Genomic DNA, 23,104 nt, shown 5'->3' with positions numbered 1-23,104 from the left:
TTTCTATATATAGATAGATCTATATATATATCAAATCCTTATATATAGATATATATCTCTCTCTATATATCATCTATATAGATATATATATATATATATATAGATATTATATATATATATATATATATCTCTCTCTATATATCATCTATATATATATATATATATAGTAATTTATCTATCTATATAGATATATATAAAGGATTTTAACTAAAAGCACACATTTAACATGACATTTATGAAAAAGGATTTGTACTTTTTATTAATATTGTCATGAATGCCATAACAAAGATTTTTTATAATCAAAAAAGAAACAAGACTCTTAGTATAAGAGCCTAAAATTGTATACATTATTTACATGAAAGCTACATACAGTAACTCTAGTAAATGGCAGCATTTACATAAGAGAATTCATCATAAAGTCAGTATAAAAGTTAAGTTTTCAAATACTTGGGTACCAATGTAAACATTCATGCATTACTTTAATAGAACTACTCTTTTTCAAAAATAACTCAGGCATCAGTTTACAGTGCATGTTTAGTTAGTAATGCTTAAGACTGAACAACTGTCTGAATAATCTACCACATTCAATACTGAGTTTGTGTAGGCTGAAAATCAAAGTTTCCTTTAGATTCATAGCAGCACTAGTAAGCATACGGGCTACAGAGAAAAATAGACAAATGGCAGTACTGTCAGTTTGAAAGAACCAGGATTAAGAACACATTTTTATTATTTTGTAAAATGATAATTACCCACCAGTAAAGTTTAGAAACAAGATGGAAGGTTTGCTGGAGATTTAGTCTGAAACTTAGTTTGATACATTCTCTTTACAGGTGAAACAAAAACAAATGACATGTCATTAAAAACAACAAATATGCCAGGGAGGCCTTTTGTCAATCCAGTGTACTTGGTAGAAGACATAACTTTCAAGTCTTTATCTGCTATTTGAAATAAAACAACTGAAATGTAGAATTTCATATTCAATTTCATTTACTTAATGAGAAGCCTAAAAACAATACAAATCCTGCCTAGAGCAAAGTGACAATGAATACACAGAGCGACCCAGGATGCAGCCAGAACAATGCATCCAAACATTTAGATCAAAAAGGTCAAATCTAAAACTAATTATAGCAAATAAAACAAATACAGATAGCAAAAACAGTATCACATATCTTCTCATACTCTGGTGTGATCTGGGGACATTTGACCTACTGAATCTGGACCCAAGCTGGTTCTACATTCTAAACAACATTACAGATTATAGAAGCCAGTGTGTTCGGTTTATTTCCTGTGGATGCAGTGCTGATTGTCCAACAGGTGTTTTCCATGTTGTCCAACAGGATATCATTAGTGAAAATATAAGAATATAAGAGTACTAAACCAAAGCCAAGGCACAAAGAGTTCATTTTAAAAACAGCTCTGTTATTCAAGTTGTGCATTTCCTTCCCATTCTCCCCACCGGCACCCAGCTGTTCTCCAACTCTGTTCGCACAGCAGGACAGCAGTCCCTCTGCACTGACTGAGCATGGTGGAACTGTAATGTGTGCCAGTGTCACAAATGTTTTGGGTGGTATTAAGGAATTGACTCATTATGGATAAGTTCTAACAATATAAAAAGACAAAGTAACCTTTGTGATATGTACAAAATAAGCAGGCATTGCCTGTCTTCACTGCATGGAGAGAAGTCTGCTTGGAGGGTGGTGGGCAGGGAGGAGTCTCAGCTCTGTACATGGGTGTGTGGCACCAAAGGAGGTAGAAAAAAAAAAAACGAAAAAAAAAACAAACAGCTTTTCAGTGATAAAAACATTTAGTCGTCGCTTGTTTGTCTAATTCTAGGCACATCTGGAACTGAGAGACTACTGAATGCATGAAAAAAGTTTTCCCCTTCATATCCTGTGTCTCTTTGCTTGGCCCATCTAAAGTCCCCCACACCAGACTCCATCTCTTGTCCAGCCAGCTGTGTATCATGAGCATTTCTGGTTCTCCCAATCAGTTCAACCCCCACCCCCATGATTCCCATTTCAGTCCTAGATGTGTGTGAGTGGGACAGTTCCTGTGAGGTAATGCTGCTGGACACTGGTGTAGCCCCTCTGTGCTGTTGTGGGGTCACTGGCATCCCCTCCTGGTCCAGGAATGTACATGCTGATCATGTCCCTGAGGTCGCCCTGCAAAGGCCCCCGGTGGTGGCTTGGTGTCCCTGTTGGAGGTGAGTGGGACACTGGCTCTGCTTTCACCATGGACATGGTGACAGGGCTCGGCTGCTGGGGACTGCTGCTGTATGACATTGGGCTGTGCAGTGGAGAAGACGGTACACATTAGATGTCATCTAAGAGTTTAAAATATCATTACATACATCTGGTTAATGGGAGAAATCGTGCTAAGGCAGTACATCACACCATATGTGCCCCTGTTAGTCTAAAACACATATTTACATGTGGCAATCAGACTTCTGTCCCCTAAATTTGAAGACTTTGGATTTATTTAAACAAGTAAATCATTTTTCCTGTCATTCTGTTCTGCGTCACGCAGTATCAAGCCCCTGTCCTGTGTTTTATCATGTACATGTGCACGTTAACCGAAAAAAAAAAAAAAAAAAGCACAAATGTACCTATGTTAGCAGTGTTTTAGTGCTTTATCCAGGTTCAGAAAACCATCCATCTCATTCCCATGGCGTTCAATAATTAGGTTACTGAAGAAATTTGACAATAAAAGGTTACTTTAAGCCATGTAAATGTAGTGATAACGAAGAAAATGTGAGATGGATCTGTTTGACACTGATATGACAAATATGACAAAGTAAACTACAGAATTTCCGTGTCTCCAGCTACAGTGCTACAGGTATAGACATTGAAAATCCAACACGTGTGCTGTGTAGCCTATCAAAACCCATCTCAAATTTATTTCCAAACACCTGATATTCTGAATGTTTTATTAATCCAATTAAAATGTGAGAAAATATTAGATATTTAGATTCTAAAGACGACAATGACTATCCCAAATCGGCAGCATTAAAAAGCTAATGGACTGAGGCTTAAGGTCGGTTTTGCTCACACTGGAGTTCAGCATTATAAAGGAAAGAAAAAAAATAAAAAATAAAAAAAGACAAACTGACTGGTATCTTCTTTAGTGTAATGGTATCTGAATGTCACGCTGAATGTGATTGTTTATGACAAACACTATAGAGACCAGGATATTTATCATCAATCTGAGGATTAAATACATACTTACTGCACAACATACAAGCTAATTTTTCATGTAAAACCAGATTCATATTACAACAACATCATAAACTTAACTGAGGCAGGGACTTCTGTTTCTTTCAAAAGTTGAGAAAAGTTAGATCATTAGTTTGTGCTACTCTATGCTATCACAAACACTGGATCTAAATTGCAACAGGAAAGTTTGTACGGTAACTATATTTGAAGCAGAACAAATCTTGAGTTAATGGATGTGTTGCATAGTTCGTACTACCTGACAGTATTTAAAATAGTTTGGATTTGCCACCAGCTGGGCCAGTTGCAACATTAAAATGCTTCATTAATTATAATATCAATGGAAAATGTAAAAAAAAAAAAAAAAAGGAAAACAAACTCACTCAAACTGACTCAAAAGATCTTTTAATACATGGATTAACAGAATGTATATGATTTTCATTTATATGGTTATATGATTTTTCATTTCATTTATATATTTTTATATTGTGGTGTTGCTACTTTCACTCAGCTAAAAAGATCTGGATACTTCTTCTATTAATGGAATTAGCCAACTCTTCAACCAAACTACCGGTACTGCTTTTACCTTTAAAATAAGCAAGGAGTCAGTGAGTCAGAGTACACCAGTGTTCAAACTTTGGCAGATTGTTCATAATGAGCACCTACATCTGGAGACAGAGCCAGGATCAGGATGAGCAACTGATGCATGTTTGGTCTCGGATCAAAGCTATCCTAGTTTACAATGCCACCTACAAACTTTTTGGGTCAAACACCCTGAAGATTATGCCAATATGTCTCTTGCAAAATTTAATCATCATCAGTGTCACATCAATGGTCTTTTGACACATGATCAGGCTTAATATGCTATCTGAAAACATTTTAATAAGCCTGTGTCTCAGTGGGAGGAGGCACTTCTCATTTAAAATTAACATTCAACCTTCAGGTTCAACGAATACATTCATTAAATAAATGCACCTGTCAGGCCACCTGTATCAAATGTAAACAAAAAAGAAAACCATGGGTGATTCTGTTCTGTGAAACAGGACATTTGAGCTGCTCTCTACCACTAGAATTCAAACAAAAATGGATGGATGATTCTACTGGAAACATGCTCAGAGTAAAAGAACCTTAGAGCATGTCAGGTACATCCTCATGGAGAGATATACTGAATCCACACACAACCACATATTTTTGACTGAGAGTGGAAATGATTTAAGAACTAATAGATTTAGAAAATAAAAGCATTAACAATTACTGCTGCCAACATAGCATTTGTGTCAAGGGAGACAATAGGATGTAACAATTCCCAAATGACTGAGGAGAGAGTGCAGCGCACCCAGAAATCCTGGAGATGTGCACTGAAGTGTCACCTGCAAGCAGACAACATCCTACTCATTTTGAGTTGCCTCTGAGCAAAAAAGCATGTTATTCAAGTGCTCAAATGTGACTTATTTTACTCCATGGACCATATCCAACCAAACTAATTAGGTCTAGTTTTATATGAGATCACAACCGAAATTTAAATAGTGAATTTTTTTTTTTTTTTTAAACTATTTGAATTTAATTTTGCTCTTCAATTTCAGTTGTATTTTTGCCATATGACCATCATCCATAAAAGATTTGAGTATGTCTTCTTCTTACTTTAAACTTTAAAATATTATCTTGAACCCCAGTTAAATGATTCATTGGGATGGGCATCAACAAGTTTGGCCTCCAAAATGACTCGAAGCTTTTAACATCTAAAACTGGCAAGCAAGTAACTGATAACACAGATCGAAACATCTGTTAGGTGGGTTTAAAGGAGTCACCTGCTTGAGAAAAAAAAAAATGCAAGAACAAAGATGTCTGAAATGATAACCCTGAAGTTGAGTCATCAGTAAACATTACCATGGAAATGATAGATATTGGAATAAATTTCATCACCATCCAGCTTCATTCCAGAACATTTATCAAATGTTGATTCTTTGTAGTTCGCAGGGAAATGTACCTACAGGCAGGAGGCAAAGACCCAGAAATGTAACTGGGGACAATGGTTTGCAGGAATAGGCCACTGTGGATAGAAGACCACACACAGAGCAGTCCTGCCTGCCATCAAATCATCCTGATCAACATTCCAGGCAGGACCCAGCCCAGAGCAGAGTGTCACATGCATAACAAGTAGGCAACAGACTGAAGCTTGTTGTTCCATCATATGCAGTGACTCAGTGGGACTGAATGTACTGTATCGCAACATCTCTACCCGTTAAAACTCTCATCTTAAGTGCTGTATTACAAGTCATTTTTTTTAGAATTTGAGTTGTTTGAAAGGTGTATTTTAGACCATTTGTCATTACTTATTCCAGTCTTATTTTGTACTGTGTTCCTCATTGATTCACTAGTGATGGTTTTAAAACTATTACGATATTATTAAAAAAACAAAAAACAAAACACTGAACAGGGTGATTTAAACTGAAAGATTTACTGTTGCCCCTAAGTTAGTCTAATAACCATCAATTGACAAACTGAAAACGAGAAAATACTGAAAAGAACCACACACACACACACACACACACACACCCAAGGCTTACTATGGAACGGGGGACCTTATCTCACTTTATTAAACATGTTAATACTTTTTGATAGCCTATTATACTGCAATTGACAAGGGGCCACAAAATATTTTTAAAATATTTGGCATTTGTTATGCAAACTCCCCTTTACTGTATGCCTGGATACCACTACCGGTAAAGGATACATTATAACAAACCTATCCTTCAAACTTGAGGTGAACCTTACTGTGGTTCCCAAACAGACACGGCTCACCTGTACGAGTTGGCTCCGTTCATGTACGTCTGTGCAGCCGTCATTGTAGGTGGGTACTGGAGAGCTGACAAGTCATACCGGTGTAGTTGCTGTGTGTAGCCGAGCGCCTCGCCCTGCATGCCCGCGTACCCCCCGGTGGGGCCCCAGCCGTAGGTCTCCATCCTCGGACTACCACCTTGGCCTTGCGCTGCCGCCGCCAGCAGGTTCCCTGCAGACAGTGGGTACTTGCCCACCTGAGTGTCCTTCTTAAGCATGGGCTTTGTCTTGCGGCGCGGTTTGTACTTGTAGTCAGGATACTCCTTCATGTGGACTGCCCGGAGCCGTTTGGCCTCGTCAATGAAGGGCCGCTTCTCGGCGTCGGTCAGGAGTTTCCACTCAGCTCCCAGCCGCTTACTGATCTCAGAGTTGTGCATTTTGGGGTTTTCCTGAGCCATTTTGCGCCTCTGTCCCCTGGACCAGACCATGAAAGCGTTCATGGGTCGCTTGACTTTATCCATAGGGTCGCTTCCAGGTGCACATGCCGTTTTAGAGCTCGGGTGAGAGTTGCCATTGCTGCCCATGTTACCGGTCATGGTGCCGGTGACTGGTGACATTCCCTGGGAGGTTTGATGAGAAGGGGGCTGACCGGTCGGCTTCAGCTCGTGTTCCATCATGCTGTACATGTTGGTCAAATGTAGTAAAGTCAAGATGAGTTAAAGAAGAGTTGGATAGCTGAAGCACACAGCAGCCTTTTGTCGCCGTCCACCTGGCGACTTGTGGCCAGGTTTCCCTACAGGTTTAACCGGGAGCGCGGGTGATCCAAATTAACTAATTACTCCCAACACACCCAGGAGACAAAACAGACCGCAACGGACGACCAGTTATTTATACTTTTCCTAAATTAGAAATCTGATTGTGGCAACCATTACTGTGATACTGAATAAACTGAAGATATTCAAAATTCAGTGAATAGGCCTATAAACGCAGCAGCTGCCTTTCTTCAGTGCTGTTGAAACTGTTCTCAGCGGAAAACCACTTGTCAGACGGCCAGCTCACATACTAAACTCATCTGCCTGTTCACTCCAAAAGTTCCCCTGCTCTTGTGCAGTCAGCCAGGTTTGGACCAATGGGAGAGCGAAAAGCTTCTGCCTGTGCGCGTGTATTTGCAACTGAAAAGCTTCCGACAGTGCGCGAGACACTTGTTGATGACGGAGGCGGAGAGAGGAGAGGCATTCCAGGCACACAACTAGGTCTGTCTTAATAATCAATTATTATCAACAATTCCAATTGGATTTTTAAATTTAAATAAGGGGTTTTAGCAAAGTTCTCTACGAAAAGAGTTTATATGAATCAGCCCAGCCACTGTTCTGGGCCAAAATACACACACGCAAAAAAAATCTAGCCTAATTGACAGTAAGTGTAGTAAAACCCCAAAATATTCAGTTTACTTAGACTGACAAAACAAGATATTAAATGACATTCCCTTGGACTTTGAGAAACTGGATGGACATTTTTCACTATTTTCTGATATTTTATAGACTAAACAATTAATCAATTCTTCTAGAAAATAATATGCAGAGTAATCGACAGTGAAAATAATTGTTAGTTGCAGCCCTAGTTAGGTTATCTAAAGTCTGATTAGCAGGCAAAAGTGTCTGTAACATCAGTGTTTATCCAAAAAGAAGTCCATCACTCCCCCTAGAGTCCTGGAGCACCTCTATTGTTGCAGTTCTTGTTGCTTGAATTTTCCCTGTTTGTATGTGTTTTGTTATCTGTATCACATCTGGATTTGGAGTCTGATTCCCTTAATCTTTGTGCTTTCGCTCTTGAATGTGCTTTGGCCTCAGGGGCCACCATAGTCAGGCTGGCCGGGACTACTGGGACAAATCTTTGTGGTTTCCGGGACTGGGCTCACTGGCCAATCACAACCAAGTCTCAACCCTCACTGACCCGAACACAGTTTTTCCCTTTATTGTAAATGTTATTTGTTCCATAGACACTGAGCTTGATAGACTGTAAACCCACAGACAGAGAGTTGGTTTTTATGGGTATTTCCAAAAAAAACAACATTTTTAGCTATATTTAGCATGAAGATATATACTTTTTCCTTAAAAAAAAATCTGTAGCCTATGTAATGTAGACTACCAAAAAACTTACAGATGTCTTTATATGGAAGCAGTGCTTGCCGTTGTGTTTAAGCTTCCAGCGGGTACAGTGCGAACAGTGGACTGCCAATGACAGCTGCCTAGAGGTCCAGGAACCAACCTGTTAAAAGGTTTTAAAACAAGATTTTGACACAGCATCCCTCTACACCACTGAGCTCCAGGATTAGGTAAAAATAGTACACCTGCCCTTACCCTTTAATTTTATATTGTGCTTAAAGTTACAATATGCATGTTCTGGAAATCAAGCTAGCAAAAGCAAACCACCCACCATCCTACAGACCCCCTCCCCCACTCTGCTCCATCTGACTCCAGCCCTTCACCTACATCCTTGTCATGTGCCAACCTGTGAGTCAGCTATAGCAACATTTTCCAGCAGCTAATACTAGCTTGAAGCCTTGGTGTGAGAGGAGTAGTAGACCAGAAGCATTCACGTATTTACTGACAGCAATGAGCTCCCACATCTGACTTTGGCCTTGTCTGATTGGTTAAAAAGGCAAGGTTGGCTATAAAACTTTAGAAGGGAATATCTCTGCACGGCTCCCAGGCTGTTGAATGAGAATAGTTCACAGTTCCGGCACCTCTCCATAGAGATATGTAGGATATGTAAGATTTTCTTGAGTATATTTCAACTAAAAATATTAGAAAAAAGTTACATACTGAAGCTTTAAATTGTGCATATTTGCAATAAATTAAATTACCAAAAACTAACAGCCACTTGAACCTGCAACTTTTGGGCCTCTGAAGGTGTGGGCCCTAGAGCAGTTGCCCTCTTTGCCTGGTTGGTAATTTAAAGGGTCACTACAATTTTAAGGCAAATAAAACAGATGGAAGTTAATGATATAAGAACTAAGGACACTTCATTAATCTGTTGGTTATAGGCTTAAATCTTTAGTTCGTAATTACCCGATTAAATATTTGTTGAGAAGCCTGACCCTCTTTTTAGATGCCTGTGCTGAAGACGTGTCCCTATACATGGGTATTGATTCTCTTACAGTGGTACACTGATATACTTTAGAGCTGCAAGAGAATGAGGAAAATGTCGGTTGGTTTGGCCAAACAGACCACCTCCTTTTCTGCCTTCTCAAAGTCTATGTTAACAGCAGTGTTCCCCAAAATTGCATGGACCAGCTTTATGCTAAAATAACTCTTTTTCCCCTCATCAATCTACAGTCAATACCCCATAAAGACAAAGTGAAGACACAATTTTAGAATTTTTCTGCAAATTTATTAAAAAGGAAAAACAAAAATATCACATTGATGTAAGTATTCATATCCTTTTCTATGACACTTGGAATTTAACTCAGGTGCCTCACATTTCTCTTGATATCATATTTGAGATAATTCTACACCTTGACTGGAGTCCACCTGCGGCAAATTCAATTGATTGGACTTGATTTGGAAAAGTACACACCTATCTATGTAAGGTCTCACAGCTGACAATGCATGTCAGAGCAAAAACCAAGCCATGAGGTCGAAGGAACTGCCTGGCTAAGACCACTTTCCCATTCAAGTGAATGGGAAAGTGGTCTCAGACAAATAAAATAAACCACATTACCTCTCCACAAGTTTTACTGAAGTGTGGTGAAATCCAACCACATATTTGTTGCTGGGGACACACCTGCTCAGTGTATGAAATATGGAAATATGCTCCCTCCTCCTCACAATATTTGCACTTGACCAGACATGTCATCTGATCCCCCCAAAAGCTGAAAGAAAGCTAATTTATTCTTTTTAGCAGTGTTCTCACAGTGTTAAACTGACTCCATAACATGTGTAGCAGGTAATACTTTACAATATGGCACACAAAAATATGAGTAGTTACTGATGAAATGAGGATCAAATCAGGAATGATTTGATAATTAATGAATCATTAATGACTAGTTCCTGAATAATTCTGAATCATGGACTGTATAGTAGATAATGATGAGCTATCAGAGAAAAGACTGGGAGATACTATATTAATGAATTATTAGGTAATGATCAGTTCTTAAGTGTCTGAAATGAAAAAATAGACCACTTTCTCCATAAGTAGTTCCTGGCTAACTTTGAACCAGCTGCTGAACAGCACAAACTACTAACCACTCATTCATTACTCATTACTTAATCATTAGTGCCCCCCCCCCCCCCAAAAAGTAAAGTGAAACATCAGACTGAGCAGTAACTAAGTTGTCCATCAGCACACATAGATACTGAGTGTTTACTAGGAAATTCACAATCAGTTCCTTAATAACTAACCAGACAGCAGGATTCTCAAAATATCTTAATCATGATACTCAGACCACATGTATATTAATATTCACATCCCAGTCATATACTGTGGCTTAGTGATGCTGATGCCTCAGCAATAAATATAGTATAAATATATATAAACCGAATATGTACCAGTGTAGGAAAGCTTAAAGATTTGACCCTGGAGCTGTGTGGAAAAGCAATAACTCCAAACAAACTGCTGCTACAGAGTATATTCAGTGTTTATATTTCTGTAAAATGTAAACATATCTAGCAAAATAATAAACAGTCTTAAAACACAGATCATTGTAACCTTTGACGAAACTGACCAGTTGTGAAGATGTAATGTCTTAGTGTCTGAGATATGCTTATTGTAAACTGTTCTTACTGGAATTTGTTATTACCTCTACCACAGAGGTTATGTTTGCACCTGTGTCTGTTTGTTGGTTTGTTTGTTTGTTTGTCAATAGGATTACGCAAAGTACTGAGCCAATTTGTGCAAAACTTAATGGAGCTATGGGGCATGGGCCAGGGAAGAGCCCATTAAATTTTTGTTATGGTTAAAGGGGCGGATCATGGAATTTTTCATTACTTTCCTTGGCATTGATAGATAGGGCATTTTTCGACATTTTCATCAATATTTTGCCTTTGCAGAGTTATGCATTCTACTGAGTTCCATTCAAGTTCAGAGAGGAGACTAACTATGACCTTGTCCTCATTGCAGTCTGATATAAGAGGCTGGTGGGGAAGGAATGATTAGGCAGATTCTATCATGTCTATCATGTGTCCAGTCATTTTCATTCATACATTAAAGACAAGGGACAGAAAGAGTGTTTCTTTATTCTTCAACTTTGATTGGTTCATTTGCTTTCGGACCACAAACAAACCTCATCAGAACCATGGCCCTCTTTTTAAAGAGTCTCAGTTTGGTTGTGTGGCCAGCACCAGGATTCAATTAACAGCTTTCTCACCAGCCCAAACAAACCGTACTAACTGGGCAAACATACCAGAGTTTGTTTTAACCAAACCAAACTGGTTAAGTTCGAAAACATCCTTAATGTTGTCTTCATTATCAGAAATCTCCACCTGCATGAAACCTGTAGGAAAAGCAGCCACAATAGTCCACAAAACACGTAATTTATCCATGCCAACACATACAGAAAAAGCATTTTTTGGTTTTATGTCCATGAGATGGACTAGAGGAGGTGGAGGCCATAACACAACAACCAAAAAAGCAGAATAAGTAGTGGTGAACAGAGAAATACAGTTTATGTTTCAGGACCAAATGTCAGATTTGAGTTTTGCCCCAAAGAAATGTTTTCGGACTCTGTTTTAAGTTTTTGTAGTTCACATGTGTTCTGGCCATTGGTGGTCAGGACAGTACCTGTTAGGCTGTTGTATTCCACGTCCTTGATCAACCTGCCATTGTCAAGAAAAGAGACCAAAATGACTGTTTTCTTCTTCATGGCTTCTTCCTGGCTAAGAACAGGGGAGTGACAATTACATCACCTTGTCGTCTGTGCCGGATAAGGAGATGAACACATGATTTAGAACAAACTCATCAGCATTAGAAAGTAAAGCCAATTTTTGTTCATGTAAGAATATTACCACCATCTCTAGTAAAGCACTCTTGAAATCCTTCAGCAGCATTTACTCATGAATGGACTCAAAAATGTAAATGACTTCATTTGCAGCAGACCATCTGTCAAAAACAAGATCTAATTCTCTTATCTAAAAGTGACTTAACAAAACCATTCAGTGGGGGCACCAATCAATAACAGTAGTGTGTCTAACCTAAAGTTGCCTAAGGAGTGAAAATGTCAGACAAAAATCAGATTCAAATCAGCCAATGAGGTGATTAACAGACACTCACAAATGGAAGTCAATTTATTGGCACATGGTGCGCAGAACAGGGGAAGGAGAAAGAGAAATAGAGATAGTAACATGATGTGACATTTTTATGATATGATTTTCAGTCATTCAGGCGTGTGTCTCTGTGTGTGAATCAACTTACCAGCTGTGTGTGTCAGAGTGGGTTTTCCTAAGTCAGTTGTAGAATGCATCATGCAGATGTGTGTGTACATACTGTAGGTGTGTGTTTGTGACCATGTATTTATGACTAATTGGGAACTGTGAGGCTCCAGTCTCCCATTTCCATCTCCATGACAACCTTGTGTGGAATCCCTTCCAAACCTTGCCCTTTCCCTCCTCCTCCTCTCTGCTCCCCTGGCTTTACTCTTTCAAAAACAACTCACCAACACTCACACTCTCAGCTTTTCTTAATCTGTCTTTCTTATTCTGTGGCTTCAAATGGAATGGAATAGCAGTGGAGATGTCAGATTTTCTTTGGTCTAGCTTTTCTTTGGCTTGTGAACATGTGCAAATGTGAAAATATTTTCTAATTAATGAAATGACTGTTTTCTTGATTAGTATTTTCTATTAATTTAGTCTTTGGTCACTAGCTTGGACACCTTGGCCTGTATTTATATGACAGCAAACTGTAATAGTATTATTAGCTGATAATGCCAGAGTGGTGTGTGTTCTCCCGTTTTTGTAGAAAACACCACCAGGGTGGATGTGTACATCATGATATGGGTGTTAATGTTCTCCCTTCTCTGTTAATTTTGATTGCTGTAGTATCACCTATGACAGAAATCTGTTCCCTGTTATGGAGACAGCTTGTGGAAAGGATGCACTGAAAGACAGTTTCTATTACATTATACTGAGAAGAATATAATCAGAATAATTATACAGATAACACAGCATGTCTGGAGTCACTTTTGGAATATTTAAATAATAAATAAATGTGAAAAATCACATGTGTATATATTTGTATATATATAAATAGTATATATATAGTATATATATATATATATATATAAATATAGTATAAATAACACACCTGCTGCCTTCATGAAATATATTAGATATTATCAATAACAAATTTCACATTGAGATTCATTAATTTCATGCACATGGGATGATGGTTAAACAAGTCATTTAATAAATTATATAACAGTGGAGCAGATACATTTTCTTATTCTCAGCTGAGTGAGTGTTTCTCCTCAGATTTCTGTCAGCAGCTGGACGTAAATATCCGTTTATCTGAAGGCTGAGTAGTGGTGAACTGAAATTTAATTGATTAACTTCTGTTGAACTTGATGAGGTTAATGATATCAGTAGCTAAGATGGCTGATAGAGGGACAACCCACACAGATCATTATTTTTAATCAGTTTCACCTTTTAAGTCTGATTACCATCTGCTTTACACATACCACCATGAAACTAAAAGCTAAAAGTTAAGTGTAAAGAAACTGTTATTAAAATGAAGCAACTAACTAACTAACTATTTTGGATTAGTTTCTGACTGCTTCTATTTGTTAACCTAAATTTGTAGTTTTCAGACTCCCTTTTAACTCTCCCTTTTAACTCTCGGGGGGCACAGGAGAGTTAAAAGGGAGGTGCAAAGGGAGAGCAATAAGGTACTTGAAGTTGAAAATGGCACCATTTTTTTTTCTAAGAGCCCCAGAGCATGAGGCTGGAGCTAAACCAAAAAGTCTGAAATATAATGAATGGTACACCAAGCAGGGTTTACTCACCTAAGGTAAGTGAACGAGAGAGACAGAGTGGGAGAGCGAGAGACAGAGCAGCAGTCAAGTGAGCTATAGAGCTAGAAAGAGAGGGAGTGGCGATGAGACAAATTTTATTTACTGATAGTTTCATGGCTGTTACATTCTAAACCAGAAATAAATGATCACCACTATGAAGATAGGTCCTCTGGAGTTTTCATTTTCCCTTCCGCTTCTGTACATCTCCTATTAATTTATTCATTACATCCAACTCACATATGGAGACACAACAGCAAATACAAAGAATTGCATTTCAAATGCTGCGTCACGTTGTAATCCACCAACTGTTTCATTTGCCATGGTTTTTCAGGTGCACAGAGTTCAGTGCATGGTTGGTGACACAAGGAGAGGGCGCCAGGCCAAGCTCCAATTGCCCAGTCGGCTGAACTAGCCTACGCTGCGGATGAACAAGTGGAGTGACCATGGAAAGTGAGCTCACGGAGGTTCAGGTAAGGCCTGCGTCCTTTCTTGTGGGCAATCAAGGCATTCAGCATACGTGTGGCCTGTTGGTAGCTGGTACAGGCAAAAGGCTTGGTGGTAATTAGGTCAGCTAGACCTAACAACAAAGCAGTTTTACCAGTACTACTGGTGCCACAACCTATAAATGCGAAGGCCATCTGGGATATGGGGGAGTGCTATTTAAAACACAATTTTGTTTGTTTGGAATTTTGTTTTGTTAGCCATGTAGCTAATTTGCTTTAGTTTTAAATTAGCATAGTGACTTTATGTGGGACTAGGGAAGGCACCTTAGTCATATTTGACTCATTAAACAGGCTCACCGCCAGGTTTACAGAGACGAGTGTGTGCCTTATGACCAGATAAAATAAGATCAAATACCCTTACATACAGAGTTTAGAGTATGGCAGGCAGTTGGTACAGTTAGTATTAACATTAGCTGCAGGCTGCTAGTAGAAGGTCAGAAACCATATTGCATTTGGGTTTAGTTTGAGTGAGTCAACAGTGATCAGTCTCTTTATTTATTTTTAGTTAACAATTGGCAGGACTGTGAATACACATTGCTGATGGTTGTTTGTGGCTTTATAAAGACCTATTCTTGCAGTGCGCGTTTGGTGGTTACATTTCAGTTTTGGTAGTGATTCCTGCAGAACCTTAAAAGCTTAGTTGTCTCAGTGTCTAAATATCTTCTGATTTGGAAGAGTCTTTGTTGGGATTTGACGTATAGTTTAGATGACTCAAAAAGGAGAAGACAACTGTGCAGAACAGGAAGATGTGGAATTGGGGGGGGGAAATGACAATACCAGCAAAAGCTGCACAATTGTTGAATGTTCTTAGTTTGGAAGATATTAAGTTAGAGCAAGAGAAAGATGTTAAAAAAGCAGAGAGAGAAAAGAAGATTGCTCTGGATCGGGCCCAGTGGGAGATACTGGCCCAAACTGAAGTGGAAAATGTTAGAGCAATGAGGTGTAAAAAAATGATTACAATGATTTGAGGAGAGCAGTAATGGGCGCATATGGTAGTGCTCCAGGAACCTACAGAAGGATGTTTTGTGAACTTAAACGACAACGTAGATAATCATACACTGAATATAGATTTGTGGAGGAAACTGGAAGTAGCACTAGACTGGTGGCTTAATTCCTGTAATGACTGCACTTACCAAAATATTAAAAGACCGCATTTACCGGAGCGAGACTTGAGAGATTGGAGTCTGGCATCCTCCGCGGCCAGAGCAGACTAGAGGTGGAGATCACGAGTCACTTTGTTCAGTTCAGTTAAAAAATTAGTAGTCACTGACTATATTGTTCATTTACTTTTTTTTCCTAACCTACTGGTTGCCACACCACTCAAATGCACTTATACAGCAATAGGTGAATGCATCACCATTCAAAGGGATTTCAGTATGTACAACAGTAAGTGAATGCGTAATGGTTCACAAAGCCCAATCTTCATTTTTGTGTCTGATTGTTTTCAGTTCAGTAGTACACTCAGTCTGTTGTTAGTCCAAATTTGTATGTTCAGTTCAACAGAAAACTAGCTTATACAATCACTGCACATAAGAATAAAAGCACAGCAGCCTATTATTCATGCCCAAGTTATCTGATTATGATTGTTTCTTTGGTCTTTTAATTTGCTTTTAATGAGGAAGAAACATACTGTGAATCACAGATGAGCTGAAAACAGTGTTCTCAGTCACCAGTGAGGGAAGCTCTACTGCTAAAAGCTACTGGTTTGGTCAGTGATAGTATTGATGCCCATCAGGGCATGATGCCACCAAGCTTCATGTCAACCACTGTTATAAATTGGTGCATATAAGGGGCAGTTGCCTAAACTTGGATTGCAGGCATGGTACAGCTAAGCCATTTGTAGTGGTGGCTGTAGGGAAAAGTGTTACTGATGCTAATCATGTGCACTGTGGGTATAAGCCATTGTTGATTTTCGTACTCCATGTAACCAAATACAACCTCTTTAAGTTTTGAAAATGTCATTCATTTTCACAAGGTTAATTGATATTAAAGATAGTTCACAATGCTGCTTCTCCACCAGCGAAGACCTTTTTTCAGATCCACTCTGAGCAAATGAGCGGAACCTCTCTATCTGCTCTAAACTCAGATTTAAACATCCCTCTGCGGCAGACTGCCTTTGCACAATCTACTTTTTCAATTATGACCATCAAACATTCCAGCTGAGCAAACAAACTTGCAGAGACTTTAATTCTTTTTCTCATGGTGCAAAAAAATGGATACTGAGCAACCAGTCATGTCAGCTTATAGTTGTGTTGGATGAATGTCCTGGTATTTATATGTTGACGTGTGTATTTGTCTGTATAATTGTTAGTGTGATTGCAACTATGTAATGGTGTTGCATATAAATGAATGTTTCTAGTGTCTGGTGATTGTTCTGTGTGTACCTGCTCAAGGACTGCAGACGGAAATTAGCTAATAGCTAAATCTGGCATAAGACATTTCTTCTTTTTTTGGGATGAAAGTTTTTTGTGCATGTTCCTTTTTTAATAATGAGGTAAAAAAAAACAAAGCTCATGCGATTTTTGGATATGTTTGGTGTTTTTCAGCGGATTGTTTCAACTTTGCTGCCATTACAGAGGTGAAGTCGGTATTGTCTGAAGAGTATAGCATGCTTTAGTTCAGATCGGGGCTATTTTGTCCAGCACCCAAGGACGAAACGTTCCAGACTTTAGCTCGCCATTTTCTCCTGCTGTTGATGTGTGTGATGTAGGGATTGGAGCTGTCCTCATTCCCCCTTGTGATAACAGTCGTGAAAAAAACAGTGGCATACTATTCCACAAAGTAACGCAAACACTAACTAGCATATTTAACCACTGAAAATGAGGCTTTGGTGTTGGTCATGAAGCCTTTTGAGGTTTATGTCACCAAGGGTGACAAGATAGTGGTTTACCTCATTAAAAATGGCTCACTGTTAGCTTTAGATAGAGGATTATGTGCCTTATGAGCAGATAAGGTACTCGGCTCAAGTACCCTGACATACAGAATGTAGAATATGGCAGACTGTTGGTAGAGTTAACATTAGCATTGGCTAGAGGATACTAGTAAGCAATCAGAAAGTATATTACATTTGGGTTTAATTTAGGTGAGTCATCAGTGATTGGTCTCTATTTCTTTTGAGTTAACAGAAGAACCGCAAATATGTGTTGTTGATGGTAGTGTGTTGTTTATGGCTTGTTAGAGGCCTGTTCAAATCTTTCAGGACTCCAAATGACTGCAACTACATGTAACAGCTTAACTGTCCTGTGAAGGAAAAAAATGATTATCAGTTAACAGAAGTGACCAATACTGTCAGCATGTCAGGAGATTTAAATAATGAATGAAGTTATTGCTGCTGTTTCACCAATATGTGAATCACGCAGTCCCTCTCAAGTTGGAGACTGTAGATGAGACATAGTTATCATTGTCACTGCTGTATGATGACTACAAAGGTAGTACAATTGGGAAAATGTGCTGAATGATTCATGGAGTCCACAGCTAGAAAGGGGCCCTGGGACATGCCAGGGACAGTAGATTTTTACTGTCTCAGGGCCCTGAATGAGCTGTTTTCAGGGGTTTTTTTTCTTAAAAATGTCTCACCTCTCATCTGGAATCACCTCCTTAACCAAAGAAAGCTGAAAGATCATCCTTGTTTGATGTTTTGATGGTATGTAATTGACGTCATAATCATCACTGTATTTTATTTAGTCTTAAAACACTACATAATCATCTAAAAAACAAAACTGAGACTTCAGCCATAACATTCTTTACATATTAACACTGATTAAAAAGGGAGAATGGGTCCTTCATAGTGCCAAAATCAGAGAGGATTAACAGCCAACTCTACCTTCATTTGGCTCATTGGTTGGGTATAATACAAATACAGGAAGGCCTGAGTCCAGTTGCACATTGCTGTTTGTTAACTAGCCAGCACCAAACAGCATACAAAGTCAGTGACTACATGGTGAATATGGTTGGACATTTAGTAATTAAAAAGTCAGATGCTTTTTTCAGGAGTTGTTGGAGATCAAAACAGAGCTAAAAGAGAATGAACATAAAAATCCCTGTAAACTCCAAATGAATGCTATTGTCATATTTGCTGATGTATGAGTAGACATTTAATATGTTGGTTATATCAACTTTACAAACCTTGACAGGCTTGTGACTGAATATGTCTGTCTTGTTTTGTTTTTTTTCTGCTCCCCAGTGGCTAAAAACTGTTGAATGCATCTTTAACCTAATTTGCCATAATAACTCCTGCTGACTCAAATGCAGAATCAGTCAGCATGTCAGAGCATCAAGTCACATGACTTCTTTTAGCGTTAAAGACCTTTGACCATGACATTCAATTATAGCTTTTCATTCACAATGCCCACAAAATAATGAGAGGATTCAAATGTTATGGAACTCACTGACGTAAAAACAGCTTGATGGAAAGGAGGGAAAATCTGAATGAACAGAAATTAAGTGGATGAAATAAGAAGTAAGGAGGGCAGTGGAGTGGAGGTGGGGTATAGATTATGGGGTGAGAAAGAAGCAGTGAAGACTGGCAAATGAAATCCACAAAATGAAGGAAGAAAGGGAGACTGAGATGGAGAGGGAGTACAAGGAAGGAGGAGGAGGAGGGATGAAAGGATGAAGGGATGGATGATGAAGGGGTGGGGTGTGAGGGTAGGGTGCAGGAGGGTGGTTTTGGGTGACAGGCCTCATTGAATAGACCTCTATTCTCCCCTCTGCTGGCTTCTCTTCTCATGCAAAACAGGCCTGTTCAGCCTCCCAGCCATCCGTCACACAACAGAAAAACCATGGCAGGCCCTTTACGAGCCTCAAATTCGCATAATCCCCACCCCCACTCCACCCCACCCCACCCTCTCTCAACCCCACTATCCAGCACCCAACAGGGGGTGGAGCGGGTAACAGGAGTATGTATGTGTGTTGGACAGTTGGGGGATGGGCATGGGGTATCTTATACACAGAAATTGCCTTTGGAAGACAGGCCACCTAGGCTGAGAGCAGGACAAAAAAAGCAGAGAGACATAACATGTTTTGAGGCTGATGGACGTCATATTGGGACACAGAGGAGGTTAGGAGGGTTTAACCTGCCTGGGATGTGGCTAGTTATGTGGGAGTGGGACGTATTATTCATGCATGCTGGTGCAGGGCCCTTATTCATATTTACTGTGCAAGACAGGCCCCTTCACTTTTTGCACACTTCATTATGTTGTAGATTTAATTTTAAATGGATAAAATAGCCACTTTTTGCCCATCAATCGACACTGAATAACCCATAATAACAAAGTGAAAACATGGTTTTAGAAATTTTTGCAAATTCATTAAAAGTCAAAACTGAATTCTCTTATTTACAGAAGTATTCAGATCCTTTGCTGTGGCACTCCAAATTGTGGTCAGGTGTATTCCTATTTGCTTTAATGATCCATGAGATGTGTCTAGATTTTTGAACTAGACAGAAGCCAATTGGAGGACTCTGATAAAAGTCTGAGATTTAAAGGACTCTGAGAGCATGAGGAAAAACATTCCCTGGTCTGATGAGACAATAAATGTAACCGTTTGGGCAGAACTCCTAACACTATGTCTGGCAAACACAAGGAACTGCTCATCACCTAGCTTATACCATCCCTACGGTGAAGCTTGGTGTTGGCAGCATCATGCTATGGGGGAGGCTTCTCAGAAGCGGTGACAGGAGACTGGTCAGAATTGAGAGAAGGATGAATGCAGCCAAATACACAGAGGTCCTTGAACAAAACTTTCTCTAGGGTGCACCTTTAAGAACGAAAATGAACCGAGGCATGCAGCCAATTCATATCAGAAATTTTCTTACTGTTGAGACATCAAGGTTGTAAAAAAGGTGAGATATCTTTGAAAGAGATTTATGTTTTTTTACATCATCCTGATAAATAAATGTAACTAAAACTGAACTAAACTAAACCAAGACAACACTAGAGTGGTTTTGGGTGACAGGCCTCATTGAATAGACCTCTATTCTCCCCTCTGCTGGCTTCTCTTCTCATGCAAAACAGGCCTGTTCAGCCTCCCAGCCATCCGTCACACAACAGAAAAACCATGGCAGGCCCTTTACGAGCCTCAAATTCGCATAATCCCCACCCCCACTCCACCCCACCCCACCCTCTCTCAACCCCACTATCCAGCACCCAACAGGGGGTGGAGCGGGTAACAGGAGTATGTATGTGTGTTGGACAGTTGGGGGATGGGCATGGGGTATCTTATACACAGAAATTGCCTTTGGAAGACAGGCCACCTAGGCTGAGAGCAGGACAAAAAAAGCAGAGAGACATAACATGTTTTGAGGCTGATGGACGTCATATTGGGACACAGAGGAGGTTAGGAGGGTTTAACCTGCCTGGGATGTGGCTAGTTATGTGGGAGTGGGACGTATTATTCATGCATGCTGGTGCAGGGCCCTTATTCATATTTACTGTGCAAGACAGGCCCCTTCACTTTTTGCACACTTCATTATGTTGTAGATTTAATTTTAAATGGATAAAATAGCCACTTTTTGCCCATCAATCGACACTGAATAACCCATAATAACAAAGTGAAAACATGGTTTTAGAAATTTTTGCAAATTCATTAAAAGTCAAAAACTGAATTCTCTTATTTACAGAAGTATTCAGATCCTTTGCTGTGGCACTCCAAATTGTGGTCAGGTGTATTCCTATTTGCTTTAATGATCCATGAGATGTGTCTAGATTTTTTGAACTAGACAGAAGCCAATTTGGAGGACTCTGATAAAAGTCTGAGATTTAAAGGACTCTGAGAGCATGAGGAAAAACATTCCCTGGTCTGATGAGACAATAAATGTAACCGTTTGGGCAGAACTCCTAACACTATGTCTGGCAAACACAAGGAACTGCTCATCACCTAGCTTATACCATCCCTACGGTGAAGCTTGGTGTTGGCAGCATCATGCTATGGGGGAGGCTTCTCAGAAGCGGTGACAGGGAGACTGGTCAGAATTGAGAGAAGGATGAATGCAGCCAAATACACAGAGGTCCTTGAACAAAACTTTCTCTAGGGTGCACCTTTAAGAACGAAAATGAACCGAGGCATGCAGCCAATTCATATCAGAAATTTTCTTACTGTTGAGACATCAAGGTTGTAAAAAAGGTGAGATATCTTTGAAAGAGATTTATGTTTTTTTACATCATCCCTGATAAATAAATGTAACTAAAACTGAACTAAACTAAACCAAGACAACACTAGAGTGGTTTTGGGACAAGTCTCAGACTGTCCATGAGTGGCCCAACCAAAGCACAGACTTTGACGTCACAGCTGTGACTCCAGTTTATTCCTTGTGTTTCTGGTGTTTTCCTTTTCCTGTGTGTCTCCTGTCCTCCCTTGTCTGTCTCTATCTGTGTATGTGTGTCTGTATTGTGGGCATGGTGATTCCCTCTCTCTCTCCTGGCTTGCTAATTGCTGATAAGTCTGCACACCTGCGATCCATCTGCTCATCAGCCCCGCCCTACCCCGGTTCCTCATTCCCTCTTTGCTAGATCATTGTTTCAGCTGGTTTGGTATCTGATGTTAAGGCTGCTTAGACTTGTGCATTCTGAGTATTTTCTTTGTGTTTTCTCTGAGTTAATCCCAGTCTCCCTTTGCTGCAGGATCAATGCATGTTACCCACCAACCAAACCAGCTCCACTTCACCAGTATCCTGATTCTCTCAACCCTCCACCTCGCCTGCCTGCTCCTGTTTATTCCCCTGCCTGCTGGTTAGTCATCCCGCCCTGCCTTTATTCCACATTCTGCTCTGTCCTGCCAGCCACCAGCTCCCCTCTGCATTTGCCTGCCAGAACCCTCATTACCCATCCACCTTCATTCCCTGAGATTGAACAATTAACTTTAATTTGTTCATTCGCGCTCTGAGTCGGTGTCCTGCGTTTGGGTTCACCTGTTGATCATAACACAGACTTAAACCCCATTGACCATCTGTGGAGAGACCTGGAGATGTCAGTTCACAGACACTTACCATCCAATCTGTTGGAGCTTGAGAGGATCTTTGTGCGCATGCGTGTGAATTGGGAGAGTGAGGACATTTTGGCTAGTCCTCACTACTTCAAAAGGCGGTTTATGTAGGTTAAGACTTGGTTTTAAAGTTATGGTTAGAATTAGGGTTAAGTTTAGAGTAAGGGGTTGTGGGGTTAGGCATTTAGGTGAATGTTGAAGAAACCACCTCTAAGGTCAAACTACCTTCCATCTGTACATGGATGAAGCTTACCAAAAATAAAAGAGCAGTTACTGAACAAAGTGATATCCAACATGTGCTGGCTTCCACTGAATTTGAAAAATACTGTATGTGTGCTGTTCTCCTTGAGCACTGTACTCAAGAAATGTATACTAAAGAAGACATTGACAGTCAAATGGGCTCTTGGAAAAAAAAAAATAATGAAGACTCGCTTAGTGTTGTTTGGAAAGATGCTTATTCAATCAGAACTCATAGTTAAAACGATACATCACATATCGAGCCTAGTGTTTATTTACTCTTTAAAAATTCATTTATTGCCATTTGACTCGTACACGATACTGAATCAAATGGGATTTTATGATATTCTATCATCATCAAAAAGACATGGATGTGTTTTTCTTCCCAAGGA

General features: G+C 39.6%; 1 protein-coding gene and 1 long non-coding RNA gene across 2 annotated transcripts; one reads left to right on the top strand and one right to left on the bottom strand.

Moving 5' to 3' along the window:
* Window positions 1-689: 689 nt before the first annotated feature.
* On the bottom strand, window positions 690-7,198 carry sox19b (SRY-box transcription factor 19b). Its single transcript, XM_040141455.1, has 2 exons — window positions 6,012-7,198; window positions 690-2,286 (listed from the first exon to the last, which is right to left on the bottom strand). The coding sequence occupies exons 1-2, from the start codon at window positions 6,671-6,673 to the stop codon at window positions 2,025-2,027; spliced, it is 924 nt and encodes a 307-aa protein (XP_039997389.1). The 5' UTR covers window positions 6,674-7,198; the 3' UTR covers window positions 690-2,024.
* LOC120797634 lies at window positions 6,987-22,739 on the top strand. The gene is made up of 3 exons (XR_005708557.1): window positions 6,987-7,240; window positions 14,324-14,462; window positions 22,115-22,739. It is a non-coding gene; the product is annotated as an uncharacterized LOC120797634 (long non-coding RNA).
* Window positions 22,740-23,104: the final 365 nt, after the last annotated feature.

Source organism: Xiphias gladius, chromosome 12 (genome assembly GCF_016859285.1).
Source record: "Xiphias gladius isolate SHS-SW01 ecotype Sanya breed wild chromosome 12, ASM1685928v1, whole genome shotgun sequence".
In the NCBI taxonomy this organism is placed as follows: Eukaryota; Metazoa; Chordata; class Actinopteri; order Istiophoriformes; family Xiphiidae; genus Xiphias; species Xiphias gladius.
This window is presented reverse-complemented; position numbering and strand designations above follow the sequence as displayed.